The sequence below is a fragment of the Scleropages formosus genome, chromosome 22, assembly GCF_900964775.1.
Source record: "Scleropages formosus chromosome 22, fSclFor1.1, whole genome shotgun sequence".
Lineage (NCBI taxonomy): Eukaryota > Metazoa > Chordata > Actinopteri > Osteoglossiformes > Osteoglossidae > Scleropages > Scleropages formosus.
The window spans coordinates 7436779-7453080 of NC_041827.1; the positions used below are offsets into that span (position 1 = coordinate 7436779).

Here is a 16302-nt window from a genome sequence, read left to right on the forward strand (position 1 = left end):
GATCACTTGCTACACTCCAACCAGACAACTGTGCTCCACCACCTGTAGTCCCACATAAAATGCATAAAGGTCATCAGTTAGGGCTCCAATGTGGTGGAATTCTCTCCTTCTCTCACTCAGAACTACTGAATCTCTCAACATTAAAGGGTCTCACCATTTCTTTCAGCCTCACTTCCAGATTTCCTGTCTACTGCATAAATTTGCCTTAACTTTCATGATTAGCCTTGCAATTCCTTTCATTTGTATGCCTCTGAGGTAAACCTTTCAAAATATGTAATTATGCAGTGGTATAAACCCTTAGCTCTCCCTCCAAAACACAAACATATGGAGGGAATGAAACTGAACCCCATCAAACCACCCCATCACTACACAACTTCTTAAAGGTTTCTACCAACTGCATTAGATAAGCAGTTATTGATAATGAGCAAGTGAAAATATAAAAGAACAAAGCACAAATCATGTTGCAAGGATAGACTGGTGTTATGAAGTTTCTTTTAGCATTTTAATTTCAGATAACATCCTCTCCCCAAGAAATGTTAGTTTGACAATCTCACAGGAATTCAAAGGGGTTGAGTTTACAGAACACATTAAACTTTGTTAGGTAAGGAAATAGGACGGACACACGGACACACCTTAATATTCATTTACCCTTGAGCCAAATTGTGACTTGCTCAACACAACTTCATATAATGGAGTGGCAAACCTACATGACAAAATCTAGTAATCAAAGCTTGACATTACATCCTTTTTAAAAGTGCCAGTGAATGATCCTGAACACTTTGCAGACAAGATAGACATGTCATGTTATTCATTTTTCCCTTAATGCATTTCCTTTTGTGCAAAGAAATCAAATACAAAACTTATAGTATAAACACTTTTATTGATAAAAAGTTATCTGGTAGTTTAAAAAAAGCTTAAAATTCCTGTGTTAACAAGTAGCTTTCAGTGTGGAAACAAATCAACAGAAAACCAATATGACTTGGAAAGTTAAAGGAAACAATGTAATGGCAAGGCACAGCAACCAAACAAGTGACCAGTTTTTCAAATAAAAGAATGCAAATTTAAATAAAAACAAATGTCATTTACATATTGATATAAATAAACCTGAAATAAATTAACATTCCTCTTTCTGCAAGGACACAGGCAGGCCATACACTACAGGTGCTGCACCGATCAGGTATTTCAGATGTGTGGCCTGGCGAGAGGAGGCCATATGGTTGAGAAGAGCAGCCCCCGGACCAGCTGAAAACCACGACTGAAGCAGGGCCTTTGTAAAGCGATCAATGTCACGATCCGTCACATCCCAAAGGTTGCCAAGAATCAGTGGACTTCAAAAGGGGGAGGAGGGAGAAAACACAAAAAAGTAAACATCACTGCAATAAAAATACGCAATCCAATAATGAAGCTTGACATTTTGTAAATGTTTTAGCCTCCCCCCTTTCCCCCTTTAAACTTTTCTACTGTTTTATTTAGCACCTCTCCTGAATGCATCACGAGTGAGGGCTGCCTTGAAAGTTAATATACCTCTTAGCAATGCTCAATCACTTGTGGTTTACTTTAAAAACTGTGCGAAAAAATAGCCAGTATATACAAATTGAAATACTAAAATTGTTTCTGTGTATCCACTTGCCAAATAGACAAAGGTACCTTATCTTTAAAAGCAAAAATGGCAGCAGCTGCAACTTTCTGTGGTTTCTGTATATGGAATAGTTTTGTTAAACCGCTAAAAACAGCACTTCGGACTGTCTCTATACACATTAAATTGGGGGGTGGGGGGACAACTTACCAGCCAGCCATTAGGTAATTTAGGATTATTCCAGAACCTTCTAGCTCTCCATAGACTGCCAAAGCAGCACTGCTGCAACCAAACAGCAGCGAGGCTGCATGCAAGTCCTCTTTTAGGATCCGCTGCCCATCCAAGAACCGTGCCCCTGCTCCATGACCCACGTAGCTATTAAAAAAAAAAAAAAAAAAAATTCAGAATAAATAAAACAAGGTCTTGTTTACTGGTCTCACTGGAACTATGCATCTGAAATATAGTTTCATAGTGTCACTATAGTGCTGTATAAAAGCTCAAGACCATAAACTGTCAAAAACAAGCACTGAAAAACCAACAATGCCTATGAATTTATATATTTTGTAAAAGGAGGAGAGGGGAAAAAAAAAAAAAAAAAAAAAAAAAAAAAAAAAAAAAAACTCTGCAGCACATGTACAATGACACAGTATGGTAGGTCTGCTGGTTATAGGGATACCAAGAAAGCCATGAGTTACAACCTTTTTGCTTGAGACTAAAGCCAAAGCAGCATATTATACTACTAAAAATGGGGAAGTGCCAACACATTTCTTCCACATCCATGACTATTAGCCAGTTCATTAATGACAGACCAATTCATTTGATCTTTAAACTGATATGTTAAGCAGCCAAGTACATTTTCTGGGCTGCATATACATGCACCAGGTAGTATGACTGCCTCATAGCAACTGAATGAAAGCTCAAACACCTTTCAATTTGAAGTTCCCATGTTCTCCACATTTTCTTCTGAGTGTTCCAGTGGCATCCCAAAGTACAAAGATATGGGTTTCAGGTGAATTAGCGTCTAAATTGCTCTTTGTGTGTGTGTGTGTGTGTGTGTGTGTGTGTGTGTGTGTGTGTGAGAGAGAGAGTGAGAGAGAGAGTGAGAGAGTGATTGCTATGTGATCAGCTGGCTTTGTATCCCTGTTCACCCTGCTTTGTGTGTAGTGAGACAAGTGTTTAGCAAAATTGCAGTTTCTTTTGCTTTGACACATATAGCACAACGTTTTAACACTCTTCCAGCTTGATACTTAAAGTGAACCTCCACTGAGTTCAGGAAGATTTGAACCACACAACTCATTCCATCAGTAAAAATCCACCAGCAAATCCAGAGTTTTGTTGGGAGGAGAGGAGAGAAGAAAAAAAAAAAAAAAAAAAAAAACCAAACCCCACACACACACACACACACACACACACACACACACACACACACACACTTTAACCACTATTAGCACTTTTACCACTTTTTCAACCAAGTTGCACTCTGGCTTTTACCCCATACATGTTTTTAAGTGTATACTGTCTTTACCATTTGTCAAGTGACTTCATTACATTTTGTGTTACTCTTCTTTAAACATTGAAGAAAGGTTATAACACGAAAATGGAATTTTCCAAGAAATTTCCTTTGTAAAGATTTGAGAGACAATTAAAATATGAAATGAGTCCCATAATGTAACATACAAAGAATTAATTATCAAATTAACTGGGGAACTAAGGTGTAGTAAAGCTGATCCAAAAATCCTCCACATACTCACATATAGAGGTCTTTAGTGGTCACTGCTTCTTGAAGCTCAGTTGGGTTCGGAGCAGTTCCACACACACCCTTCCAAGCAGGCTCTCTAATGCACAAAAGTGTTGTGAGTGAGAAGATTAATTGCATTTCCTCCCTGCAACACTTCCCATCAACAAATAAAAGAAGGAAGGAAGGAAGGGTCTTTCTCTTTGAAAATAAATTTTCAGAAGGATTTAAGAAATTAGAGGATTCATAGTATAGTATTTCAAGGTCTTGTGTGAAGACAAAAATATGGTCTTCAGTGGTGCTACTCACTTGGCAAACCACTCTTTGAAGCGTTCCTCTGTGTCTTTCAGATTGGCATCAGGGTTAAGCACATAGAATACCTTCTTCAGGTCAACTCCAACATTTAGTACTGATGTAGGATCCAGCTGAGAAATTTGAGAGCAACATTTTTGAAAAGGTACAAGCTGAAAATAATGCAGGAGAGTTCACAGTGTTGCCGTGTCACACATTACCTTTTTAGAGAGACAGTGGCCAATAAGGAAGTGCAGGGAAGGCATACGGGTGACTGAGTGGGACCTCAGGCAGGAGATACTTTCCCATGGAAGCTTTTGCAGATACTGTCCAGAACATCACAAACAAAGAAAAGGCATTTTTATACATTTGGGGTACTTCAGATCCCACAAGTTAAGAACATTTCAACCACCTCATATCTAAAAGTTTTTTTTTTTTTTTGTATAAAGGAACCCACCCTCCTACCTTGTCCAGGATGAGGACAGTGTGGCCTTGTGGCTCTGCTCTGTTGCTCAGTGCAGAGACTGCCACCTGCAGGAGGGAGACCAGCTCTGCAGCTCTTTCTGGGCACAAACCACTAGCCAGGGCATGTAGATCTTGTTGAGAGAGCAGTGGGGAGGCAGACAGCACCACCTAAAAACCAAAAGTTGACATCTTGTGCCTCTACTTTAAGTTCACATTCCTGATCCATTCTTTGACAAGAATTAATTCAAGGAAATCAACTTCATGTTGACAACATTAATAACAGGTTAATTTGACATTTAACCATCAGTCAACCAAACTTCTATTAGATTGATTTTGTAGTTGTGAGGGGGGGAGCAACAATAGGCATGGATTTGACCAAGGCAGGAAGCAAGACACAGACCTTGAGCAGCTCTTTTGTGGCGTGGACACCAAACTCTGAAAGAGTCTGGGAAAGGTTCTTAACCTGACTGGAGAGCTCTGGATCACACGTGACAGGTAACAGCAATCCCTGCCAGCAGCCCAAAATCATCTTCATTTTATCCAACAACCTCTGGAATGAAGCACATGACGGACACTATCATTCCTGACACCATCTGTTTTCCAGAACATCAAATCTGTCTGACATCATATCTAACTCAAATTGTTTTACATTTAACTCCTACAGAGGATTTCAAATAATGAAGAAGCTGTGTGTTCCCAGTGTAACACATTCTTTTTGATTGAAAAATTGCAGTTTAAGATGTAACCACTTATGACCAAAATATTTCTTATTGAAGTATTACAGGTACAGGCACCAATATTGTAGAATTGGATCTGATTTCCTGCATTACACCTGCATTTAATGCAACTCTTGCAACACCAGTCCCACCTCCATGCGGGTATCCAGTGATCGCCGGCCCTCCCACCACTGTGCTTTGTCTGCCACACTGCTCACCACCTTCTGCTGTTTCTGAACATTGTCCATTTCCTGGATCACAGCACTCACTGGACACTGCAGAAGCACAGATTTTCAGGCAAACTACAGATTACCAGGAAATTTGCCATAAGAGGGTGATCCGTTTACCTGTAATCACTCACTACTCTGCAGGGACACGTGACAATTCAACTCTTGACATCTTAATCAGAACTAACTTTTCTTCCAAATATTAATTTAAGCAGAGCTTAAAAAGGAACACCTAGATTACCTACCTTTTCTCGGAAGGACTCGGGTCTACAAGAAATCATACCAATGCCACAGCATACTTTACAAGACCCAAAGGTCCTCAACTCTACCCAAACACCATACCTCAAGCTGTGCAGTGGGAATGCAAACAGTGACTGGAGAGGCATCCCTTTCTAAACGGGTCAGCAGAACAGTATCTCCAATCTCCCTGGGCTGGACACCAACCACAGAAAGAAGGCACACTGTCACACCTGAGACAACAAACCAAAGTATGACCAGGGGTGTTCAGTGGAAATGGATACTTTACTGTATTTTTTCTGATTCCTACAACCACCTCACCTGAAGGGATCATCTTGAGCTGCTGTGTGAAGTCTTCACAATGTTGGTGAGGGAAAGCTGAAGGGTCAGTGGTGGGAAAGGTGAAGATCCTCTCCAACTCTGTTAGCTTCTGATGCAGTGGCATTTGTGCACAGGCATCATCTAGACTCAAGGAGTCCAGCTTATCAACAAGATCAGAGGAACAATCCTTTTTCAGCTTCCTAGAAACAAAAGTTTAAATAAAATCTGATTAAAACACCTCCTTAAAAAGAGAAGGAAAAAGAAAGAGGCTAAGAAATCACTTGTAGATAAAGAAAAAAGTAGAGGGGAAAAAAAAGCCATTTACTTCAGTCTTGTGGCAAGGTGACGAGTCATGTGATGCCTTGCTGTGATCCCCAAGGACTGGGAGTGAAGCATGGCAGTGGTCAGTAGGTCTCCCTGGGCCAAGGCAAGCAACCCACAGAGCCGGGGATATATCCAAAGCGGAGGGAAATGTTGCAGGGACAGCAATGTGCTGCACAGAAGGTCCCTCACCAACTCCAGTGTCAGACCATCTACACAGAAAAGCATAGGAACTGTGGTAAACCTGTTATGTAGCAAATAAAGCAGGTCAAAATATCAAAATTACTTGTATTAAAGTTGACAGTCCTCAGGCACAAGCAAGCATCCACATGCTTTCCCTAAACTACAAGGCTCTTACCTGGTCCTGAGCTAGGGATTGTTGCATATGATGGCTGGATCCCAGAATGGTCACCTCTTCTGAAGTGACCAAAACTATCCTTCTCCAGGTCTGCCCAAAGATCTCGTCTAAGCACCTCAAGATCTGCATCATTATGCTCCTTTGATTTTCCTGTTAATTGTCAAATAAGAACTACTTATCTGCAGGATGCATCCCAACCAGTATCTTAAGACAAATGGGCAAGATATATCCATTTATAAACTTGGAGGTACTTACAGTACTAATAGACACAGCAAGCATAACAGTTAAACAGTCCATTGAAGGAAAGAGAACATACCCAATGTCTCATTTTCCTCTGCATCAGATATCTTTAGCTCCTCCACACTTGTATCCATTCTATATTCCTCTTCTTTTATGGTCCTCATCTGCTCCAGCTCTTCTGTTTCTGCAGCACTAGCAGCAATGTCACTCTGTTTCTTACACCTGCCCTTCCGTGGGGCACAGGGGACTAGCTCTTCCTCAGAAGATATGTTGTGGGCAGGGAGGACAGTGCTTTTTTTTGCTTTTCCCCGTCCTTTCACGGCCCTCTTATCAGTTGGTGGTTGCACCTTGGGTTTGGACGTGGTAGCCACTTTGGAAGATGCACGCAACTTGCTGGCTTTTTGCTTGTCAGCATTTACTGCTAGAGTAGAGGTCTCCACATCACTCTCATCACTGAATTCCACCTGTTGTGTGTAGAGGAAGCCCAGAAAACTGAACTAATGGCTAAGTTTTAACATTCTATTTCAGGTTAGTAATTACCTACAAGTTAAAACCATCAGTAATTCATAAAGAAAAACCATTCCTTCTCCCTTAAATGTTGAATTTTCTGACCCCTTACCTTAAAGCGAGACCTTGTGCTTCGTCTGGGAGCAGCAGGTACTGGTGCTAGATGGGCCTCTGGAGGAGAAGATTCATTGTACACCTGGAACTGCAACTTTGGGGCAGGCTTCATTGCACCTTGCCTTCCAGGAGGTACTGTCTTCACTTTTTGAACAGGTGTGCATGGTACTGGGGGAGTGTGTGGCCTTACAGCAATTTGGGGTACTTCATTGTCAAAGTCAAAAGCACATGACTGTCCTCGTGTTGCAGACTTTGATTTTGACATTTTGGTTACATGTGGGGTTTTGCAGGACAAAGACCTGTTTTTGGATGAAGGAAATGCCATCTTAACCTTGGGTGTTGTCAAATGCACTGTCATATCTTTGGGCATCTTTGTCTCTTGACATGTTATGGAAACCCCAGGGTCCTTGACTTTCTTGACCTCTTTTGCTTTTGAAGAGGTAACAGGATCCTTGGCTTTTGTGTTAGACCACAAAACTTTAGCTTTCTGATGAGCCTTGACCATGGGATTCCATGTCCACATAGCAGAGAAGAGCTCTTCTGGTCTGCATTTATTCTGGGCTGCCAATGTAATAATGTAAGCAAGGGCTTTGGTTGCCTGCAGGCTCACCCGGATGGACTCCAGCTCAGGGGAGCTTCTTGAAGCTACAAAGGCAAAGCCTGAGTCTAGGAGCTCCCATACACTGGCAGACTTCTGTAATGGCAACTCAAGACTAGAAAGGGACATGCGTAAGTAGATTCTCCCCATAAGATCATCGAGGAAGGATGGGTAAGGCTTGTCCTTTGCAGGCATCAGGCGGAATAGTTCGGCAGAAAGCTTTGCAGTCACACTCCTGCAATGTGAAAGAGCAGTAAGGAAGAGCTTCTGGCTCTGTACTGCTCCTACACCTTGGTGTAAATGAAGAGCCAGCTCTGCCTGGGCTGCAGCCCAGCGAACACAGACACGTCCCAACCCAGGGTCTGAACAGCACAGGCAGCAGCAGTCTGCCTTGTGTCCCAAAGAGACAAGCCAACCCATGTCCTTGGACCGGAGCTTAGGAGAGGCACTCTGAGCCCACTCATCAACAGCTGCCACTGGTTGCTGAAAGAAAGACCTGGTCTTCAGAAGGTCACTGCAGTCATCATCCACTGGTGCAGGACATGCTGGTTTTTTAGCTGGTCTCCCCTTCCGTGGTTTGATTTTGACTTCCATCTTCTTAGTTTTGCTAGTAAAATCTAGCAGGGAGCCACAAAAAAAAGTGACATTGACAGATTGGACATGACACACATTTAAACACACAAAATGACATGAATTATGGATACAAACCAGTACAAAGGTCAAGAAGGTCCTTAACTTGCTCAAGGTCCATGCCACTCGGTGTACTCTCCCCTTTCTGTAGCTCCAACTCTGCCTTCATCACCAAGAATTCCGCACATCTGTACAGGCACAAGCACAATGAAAGTATAGTCAAGTTGAGCTTTTTGCCAACTGCCATGGCATCAGTAAAAGATTTAAAAAAAAATTCTCACTCACTGGCTAAGCGTTTGCAGTTTCGTGGTGAGCTTTAAGGCTTCCAGGCACTGCACCTTGGCTTCATGTACTGCCCCACTAAGTCTCCTCACTGCCACCATCCGAAAGGAACAACTCAAGACTTCAGCCAGTAACTGCCACTTCAGTAAGACATTGTCTCCTGGGGCAAGAGCATTGTGGATAACCACATGTCACTGGCACTTCACAAAACATCTGCATCTTTTTTTTTTTTTTTTTTTTTTTTTTAAAACAAAGTTGCAAACAGTAAAATCCTCAATCAGCACAATTTACTTACAAACACAATATCTTAGGATAAATAAATAGATATGGTACATTTTTAAACTACAAAACAACATTTGAATCCACTTCAGAATTGCTGTTAATTTTCCTGCAGACTACAAACACCAACAGGCTTGTAAGTAAAGAACTGTATGAAGAAATTATATTGGGGTGGGGGGGTGACTACCTTGGTCAACAAAGCGTGTGTCCACTCCGACATTAGTTCCATAGAGACCATTTCCCACCAAGGTCACCACCAGGCTACACAGCAACTTCAAACTATCATATAGTGTTGTGTCAGGGGTCTTCAGTCCTACAAACACAATTGAGTGCTTACAGAACAAGGAAAGACCACAGCTGTTGAAGAACTGACAGGGAATATTAGATGAGCTATTTAAAACTAAAGGCACTCTTGACAAGGGAGAAATATTTTCAGTATTCATTTTACAGTACTTTTACAGCCAATAACATCTCAGAGTTTTGATACTACTGCTCAGCCTATATTTAGTGCACTTTTGTACTACGGAGACCCCTTGACTAAGGCCGTAGACTGTTCAACCCCTTACGCAAGTCAGAAGTTACGCATGTCAGATTCCCACTCCTCTCTGACTATTCAATATAACAAACTTTTCCATCTCAGTTGCTACACCTAAACGTTTATCATTGTTGGTTTCCTGCTAGCGGTTCCTTTCAGGTGTAGCATCCTTCACCAACACATTTATAGTCCACATGGCTAATTATCGTTCCCATGCTGTAGACGCGAATCTTTGTCCACCATCATACTTCTTTATTTTCAATTTCATCTTCAAACTGATTGCTGTACCCTTGAGACGTTTCTCATTTTCCTTCAAGTGCACCTTTACCACCAAACATTGTGAATAATGAAATGGGTTTAAAAAAAAGCACTACGTTAACGAGAGGAGATGCATTCATGGCTTAAAACACACAGGAACTGGGAAGATGCAGCTTCCTACCTTGTCTGGGTACACCGACTTGCACCTAACGCATTCCAGACCTTTTTGCGTAAGTACTGTCCGTAAATAATGTGCGTTCCAGGAATATTTCACATAAATCTGGATTTATGCAAGTCAAATTTACATAAGTAGATTATGTAATTAGATTGTCAGCTTTACAATGACTCACTTATGATGCAGAAAATTATCATATCAGCTCATTGCAAGTTCCTTTCTTAAACAGTAGTACAGCAGAAGTAGGATTGAAAGCAGGCACATTTAGATTGCAAGGTGACACCAATCACTACACAATCTGCTGCCACTTAGTACTCACCATATTCGGTAATTCTTTGTCGCAAGTTGCTTGGCAGAGAAGTGACATCAAGGCCAAGGTAGGCGCTAGCTGTCTGAAGAGCCCTGGCTCGCAACAGATACCAGCTCTTAGAGTGCCTCTGTTCTCCCACCTCCTTCAATACCTGACACAGATGGGAAACCCCTTTCTCCACCTGTAACCAGAGGAAAGAAATGACTCAGTCAAGATGGCTCACCACCTCAAAAAACAATTCTAATACTCATATTGTAATATTGTAACAGCCTTGCCAACAACAGTTAAAAGCACAGTAACTCTCCTAAAACTGCCCCAACACCTAACTGCTTTAAAAAGCTGAACCCTGTAGCCATTTGGTGCTTTTCTCTCACCTGGTTGGTCCTGTAGCAGAGCTCAGCTCTTACAAGGGTGGCGAACACGTGGAGGGGCGAGATGCCCTCAGAACTGGAGTCAACAGGAGGCAGCAACTTCTCTGCCTGTTCTAGCTGCAGCTACACATTACACACAGATTTTCACATTCAACACCAGATTACCACCTCCATGAGTTACATGCAATGCTTTCCCCACATTCCAACATTACAATTCATTAGAGGGTTAAGTCTGAAATTGTGCCCTAGATATACCTGTGCCAGTTCAGGGGTGCCCATCTCCAGGAGCAGCCTAGCAGAGTAGCACATGGAGCTGGCACAGCTAATAGCATCACTAAGTTTATGCGAAAAGCCCACAGCCAACTGGTGGCTCTCCAAAGCACGCAGAGGCTAAGGGGAGGAGAAAAAATAGTTTTAAAGGCAGCAAATGGCATGCATTGAAGTGTATGTGCATCTTTTATTGAAAAATGTCTTACCTTGCCCATGAGTTTGTATAGTGCAGCCATAAGAACAATGGAAGAGACTGTCTGCTTGGGTGTTCGTATAACAGGGACTGTGTCCTTGGCTAGCAGGTTTCTCCACAGCTCCAGGGCCTTGTCAAGAGGCTCAGAACACTCTGAGAAACACACATGGGCATGTTCTATCAGACTGCAGAGGCCATCAGACTTAAGAGCTACTGAAGAAAATAAAGACTCATCTTTGCCAAGATGCTTTGTTTGGCAATTCACATTCTATGACAACTAACACGCAACTACTCATTTTTGTTCATTCTAATTTTCAGTTCTCATCTCTACTGTACACTGAAGCATTTTATAAAACTGGAAACAATGCATTAATCTACAGTAGGAATGCAATGTATGTTTCTGGAATGAGAAAGTTCTGAAACTAAAATGCTTTGTGTGGCCATTCAACAGAACGGAAAGAATTAGTGTTTTACTTCTCTCAGCAGTCAAGTTGAAGCATAGTCCTTCATAGACCAGCTGGCTATCCTGCTGCTTCTGTTTGTCTTCATAGTCCAAGTCATTGGTTCCTACAGGCTCCAAGCTGAGTCTTTGCTCCTGTGCCTTGGATCGCTTCCTGTCAAAATCCATAGCCTAGAAGATGGACAAAACACAAGCAAGGTTCATTTAGACTGACCTGGAATGCAAAGCAGGTGATGAAAAACATGCATGGAAGCAACACTCACATCTTGGAGGTTCTTCTCCAGTGTACAAATGTAGAGCCAGAGGGAGGCCTGGGCTTTGTCATCCATGAGCTGGTCAGTGTTCTCAGCAGTTTCTTGCTCCTCATTCAGCAGCCGTAAAGACTCAACAGTGAAATCTACAGCAGAACTGAACGTAAACACAAAGGCCAAATCTCATTTAGGTGGTACAAAAAAGGTGAAAATCATAATTCAACGGACCTCAAAGCTTTCTACTGGAATATCTTTCAACACTGCTTAAAATGGATGGAAGACCCATTAAAGACAATTTCAAGGCAAGACACATGTACATATAAACAATAGGAAAGGGGGAAAAAAGAGGAAACAATGGAATGTTTTTCAGAAGACATGAGGCCCACCAGTCAGTCTGCTCACTGAAGTCCTGGAAGCAGACCACCTGGGCCATCTCATACAGGTAGACTGCTCTTCGGTGTGTATGCATGCTGCCTTCATGGCAGATGTCCAGCAAGTCACACAGTACATTGTAGCGCTCCTGAGCAGTGTCACCTGCAACCTCCCTATAGGCTCTGAGTTCCTCTTCCAAGAGGGAGAGCATCACTCCTTCCTCTGGGACATTAGCACCAAAGCCATCACGAAGTGTCCTGGCATGACAGAGGGAAAGACGCTGTCAACACCTTCATAAAAGTATTGCAGATTATTAAAAACTTTTCCCTGTTGAACTGTACCACCTAAGTCGCATGTCTTCCTCCCCTCCTCTGGCAGCATCTGCTTTGGTTTTAACCCACAAAGTGATTGGCTCTGCCATGTGGGTCATGATCTGGTCACCCAGGGCCTGCAGCCAGTACACCACCCAGTCTAGAGCACAGTCCAATTGACCACGTTTTCTTGAGCTCTGGACTGCTAGCAGGAAAGCTCGATTCAACTGCAAAGACCAACAAGATATGGTTTAAAGTTGCAGTGATTTAAAAATTAAAAATAAATAACCAGCTTCTTCTGGAGTGGATGAATACAGTAATTTGGTACTCTAGCAAGCAAAACAAGTACAATTGTACATAATGGAAAATCTATACACAGTTTAATTTGTGTATAGAGAGTAATTTGGGGGGGGGGGGGGGGGGGGGGCGGGGGAATTTACTCACAATTGGCACCACCGCCACAAACGGTACTACTAAATAATGACTGTCACACAGGACTACCACTTTAATAGACAAAAGCTTACCTTTTCCACAGAAAGCGAGGGGTGATTGTTCTTCATGAGCTCACGGCACAGAGTCTCCACGATGGCAAAGGCCTGGTCATACATTCTGCGGTTGTAAAGCGCACAAGCCATGCTATTCACTGCAGAGGCTGTGGGAATAGGTAGAATGAAACACATGAAGTCTACATCCTAATTAAAAAGTACTGGTTTGGCCTGACTGAAATGGTAAAGACAAGCAAGATATTAAACTATTTGACTTCAAATTGTGCATCTGGGAAACTGCAAACACACCAGCTTTATTGAAGAAACTGTCAGAAGCCAGGTTTTGCAATTTGTTCATCATCTCAGCAGCTGTGGCCTTGCAGTACAACAGCACCCTTTCAAGGGTCTCACCATCCTCCAACTACACAAATGAGAAAGACACACTTGGCATTAAAATTCAAACCCCCAGCAACATTTTGAATTACAAGCATTTCAATGTAACATTCTTAACCCTTGTACCTGAAAAGCTACCATGCTGTCATAAGCACTTGTGAATCCTTGGCACATTGTGCAGAACAATTGCTGTTGAAACATGCGCTTCTTATCGGCAGGCAGCGCTGTAACCTGGGACACAGAGTGAGCACCATATTATGGTCACACCAAGCCCTGCACTGGGCCCAATCCATTTTTTATTACCACTAGCTCACGTAAGTCACAAGAAGCCGAAATATTCCTTATTAAAAATAAAATAATTACAAAAGACATTGATACCTTGCAAAGGTGCCTGCTAATGAGCTCTTGGTATTCTTCCAGGAATGAGAACCAAGTCAGGAGATACTTCCCATCGTGTCCCTTGTTCTGATTCATCTCAAGTGCTGAAACAATAAGCTGGCAGACTTGTAAGATGACATGACATTCCTGATCACCCAAAGAGGGGAGGCCACGGACAATGCGGGCACAGTCAGTCAAAGCCTTAGAATTCTCCTCTTCAGACTGGTGAAAGCGGTGGATCTCGACAGCCTGTTGGGCAAGTTCCAGAAATGCATCTAGGCAGGAAGAATCTCTCAGCCATTCTCTGACTCCTGTAACAAGGTCAAGTGCATGGACCCAGTGATTTGCCTTGAACAGAAGTCTGCAAGTATGCACCAGCACCTCACACACAGCAAACCACTTCTCAGGTGCGGGGTTCTTCCCAGGTTTTTGTGTTGGGATGAGATAGTGTTTGATTTCTTGGAGCAGATATGAAGCATCATTCTCTGACAAAGTCCCACAGCTTTTCACAAATTCAATCAGGGCATCTTCAGTATACACAGCAACTTTAGAAGAAAACGGTGACGTATCAGACAACCCTTCCAACAGCAAGAGAAAACTCAGAGCTTGAATGTGACGCTGGAGTCTTTCCCGGGGGAGAATGACAGGATTAGGCTGTGTTCCTGTTACCCCGTTCCACAAAACCACAAAGCAGCTTCGGACCAGTACACAAAAGTCTTCCATCTGGAAAGAACGAAAATAAAATGTAGGAGATAGTTGAACTGTCTTTCTAATATCTGGCTGTAACTGTCAATACATTAAGACACCTGCAGGAAGGACTTACTTCAGTGGAGAAAGCTGATCTTTTGGAAACAGCCAGTCTTTTGTACAACAGGCTTCCAAGCAGCTGACTATGCTGGGGTGTTCCCTGACTGACCAGCTTTTTCATTATGTGGAAAAGAATCTTCTCCATGTATAAAGGGCTGCTCTGCAACCCCGGCTCCTCTACACTCTCATAACCACGGAGGGCGAGCTGGACAAGTGACACAAGTTTTGCAAGATGTTTGCTGTCCACTGTCCCCATCCCCAGCTGTTGGTTGCAGGCTCTTATTACTCTGTCACACAGTGTTCTGCCATCTGGTCTCAAACCTCTCTTGACATAGTCCTAATGGGGAAAGACATTATTTACATTACAGCCAAAGCAAATGTTCCATGAACAGCAGAAATAATTATACAGAAAAAATTTGAAAAAAGTTATTGCTTTGTCTTGGGGTTTTACAGAACCTATCCTGTTGTTAACATATATGTCCCTGCTCTTACTAAGCTTTTGATTCCTAATTGGTTTTACAAGCAACTTGAACTCATAAAAGTGAGTTATGAACAAGCCAAAACTCGAGTTACAAACAAACAGACTTCCAGTCACAGGTGTTTTCGCAAGTCGAGGAGTCGGGACATTAAGTTTTAACTGCGTCCGAAAGGCAGTTTAAAAAAACTCAAGAAAGCACAATTATTGGCAGAAACTGAAGATTCGAAAAAGAACCTGTCAGTTACTAGTTAGTGCCGTATTAGGATCAGTGGTTATTTCTTCAATCCGAAATGTTTCTGGACATCATAAAGACCTGGCTGGGAAATGACTAAGTTAAGTAGCGTATTTCTCCGTGACAGTTTTTTTGGCAGTACAGTTAGTCCCCGAAAGAAAGCCTCGATTATATCCAGAATCCACGTACGTACCGCGTATGTATAGAGCTACGTCGCCGGTGCAGATCGCAGTGATCGGCCACGCGATCCGATTCATTCTTACCTCGAGATCTGCGCGCAGAACGTCCGTTTCTCGGGAAGAGGCCGTCCACTTGAGATACTCTTCCACTTTTAGGCACTTCATCATGTTCTTCAGAGTGGTGGAGTGGGGAAAGAAAGGCAATTGTCAATTTAGAAAATAAAACTAACTCGGCGGCAGTCAGTGCACCTTCTCCCACACACTGACAGTCACTCGGTCGGTGCTAGAAATCAGAAAAACTCTTGCCGTGCGCGGCTGTGACGTGCATGTTTTATAGGCAACGATTTGCACAGAGAAAGTTGAAATTTGGCTAAGCGAAGCGTTTGTTATGAAGATAACTCTTATAAACTTACCAAGCTTAAAGCTTAGACTTGATATAAAACGCAAAATTACTCCTGACTCATTACAGATAACTGCAAACAAGTTATTGGCTAATTTAAGATAACCACAACGTCAATATTCGTCACAAAGAGCCCCGCGCACTTCTTTTAAAATTCACAACTAGCCAATCAGAAAACGTTGTGACACGTCATTAGCGCGCCGAAGAATTGACAAATGCGTCATTCGTGCGACAAGGTTTTATTTTTAAGTGCGGAACCTGTAGCGTTTAAACTGCGAAGTGCTGTAATTTCGTTGTGTCCTCGTACAGAATCAGAATCATAACGAGCTTTATTGCCAAGTATGTTCACACATACAAGGAATTTGTCTTGGTGACAGAAACTTCCACAGCACAGATAGAATGACAGTGACAAGACACAGATGAGAAGATAGAATATATGTGAATGAAGGATAAAAAATATATATAATATTTATAAAAATATAAATAAAGTTCCCATATACAAAAATAGTCAGGCGCAGAGGACAAAAAATTTAGAGTACTCTAAAGC

At 42.3% G+C, this 16302-nt stretch overlaps 1 protein-coding gene across 1 annotated transcript; it reads right to left on the minus strand.

Moving 5' to 3' along the window:
• Positions 1–953: 953 nt before the first annotated feature.
• espl1 (extra spindle pole bodies like 1, separase) lies at positions 954–15824 on the minus strand. The gene is made up of 32 exons (XM_018725340.1): positions 15769–15824; positions 15440–15526; positions 14483–14803; positions 13660–14382; positions 13408–13512; positions 13198–13309; positions 12928–13055; positions 12437–12630; positions 12107–12349; positions 11733–11877; positions 11484–11640; positions 11023–11162; positions 10802–10936; positions 10550–10669; positions 10185–10356; positions 9085–9210; positions 8622–8778; positions 8415–8524; positions 7107–8323; positions 6564–6951; positions 6248–6397; positions 5894–6101; positions 5569–5768; positions 5353–5480; positions 4936–5058; positions 4468–4617; positions 4068–4235; positions 3824–3928; positions 3621–3736; positions 3328–3411; positions 1787–1951; positions 954–1328 (listed from the first exon to the last, which is right to left on the minus strand). Exons 2-32 carry the CDS (start codon positions 15521–15523, stop codon positions 1115–1117), a joined length of 6588 nt encoding a protein of 2195 aa, XP_018580856.1. The 5' UTR covers positions 15524–15526; positions 15769–15824; the 3' UTR covers positions 954–1114.
• Positions 15825–16302: the final 478 nt, after the last annotated feature.

Coding starts and splice junctions, on each gene's coding strand:
- espl1 (XM_018725340.1), bottom strand. CDS start 15,523: ATGATGAAGTGCCTAAAAGTGGAAGAGTATCTCAAGTGGACGGCCTCT. Junction 13,513..13,659: donor TTAGCAGGCACCTTTGCAAG/GTATCAATGTCT, acceptor TCTGTGTCCCAG/GTTACAGCGCTGCCTGCCGA. Junction 13,310..13,407: donor ACAGCATGGTAGCTTTTCAG/GTACAAGGGTTA, acceptor TCATTTGTGTAG/TTGGAGGATGGTGAGACCCT.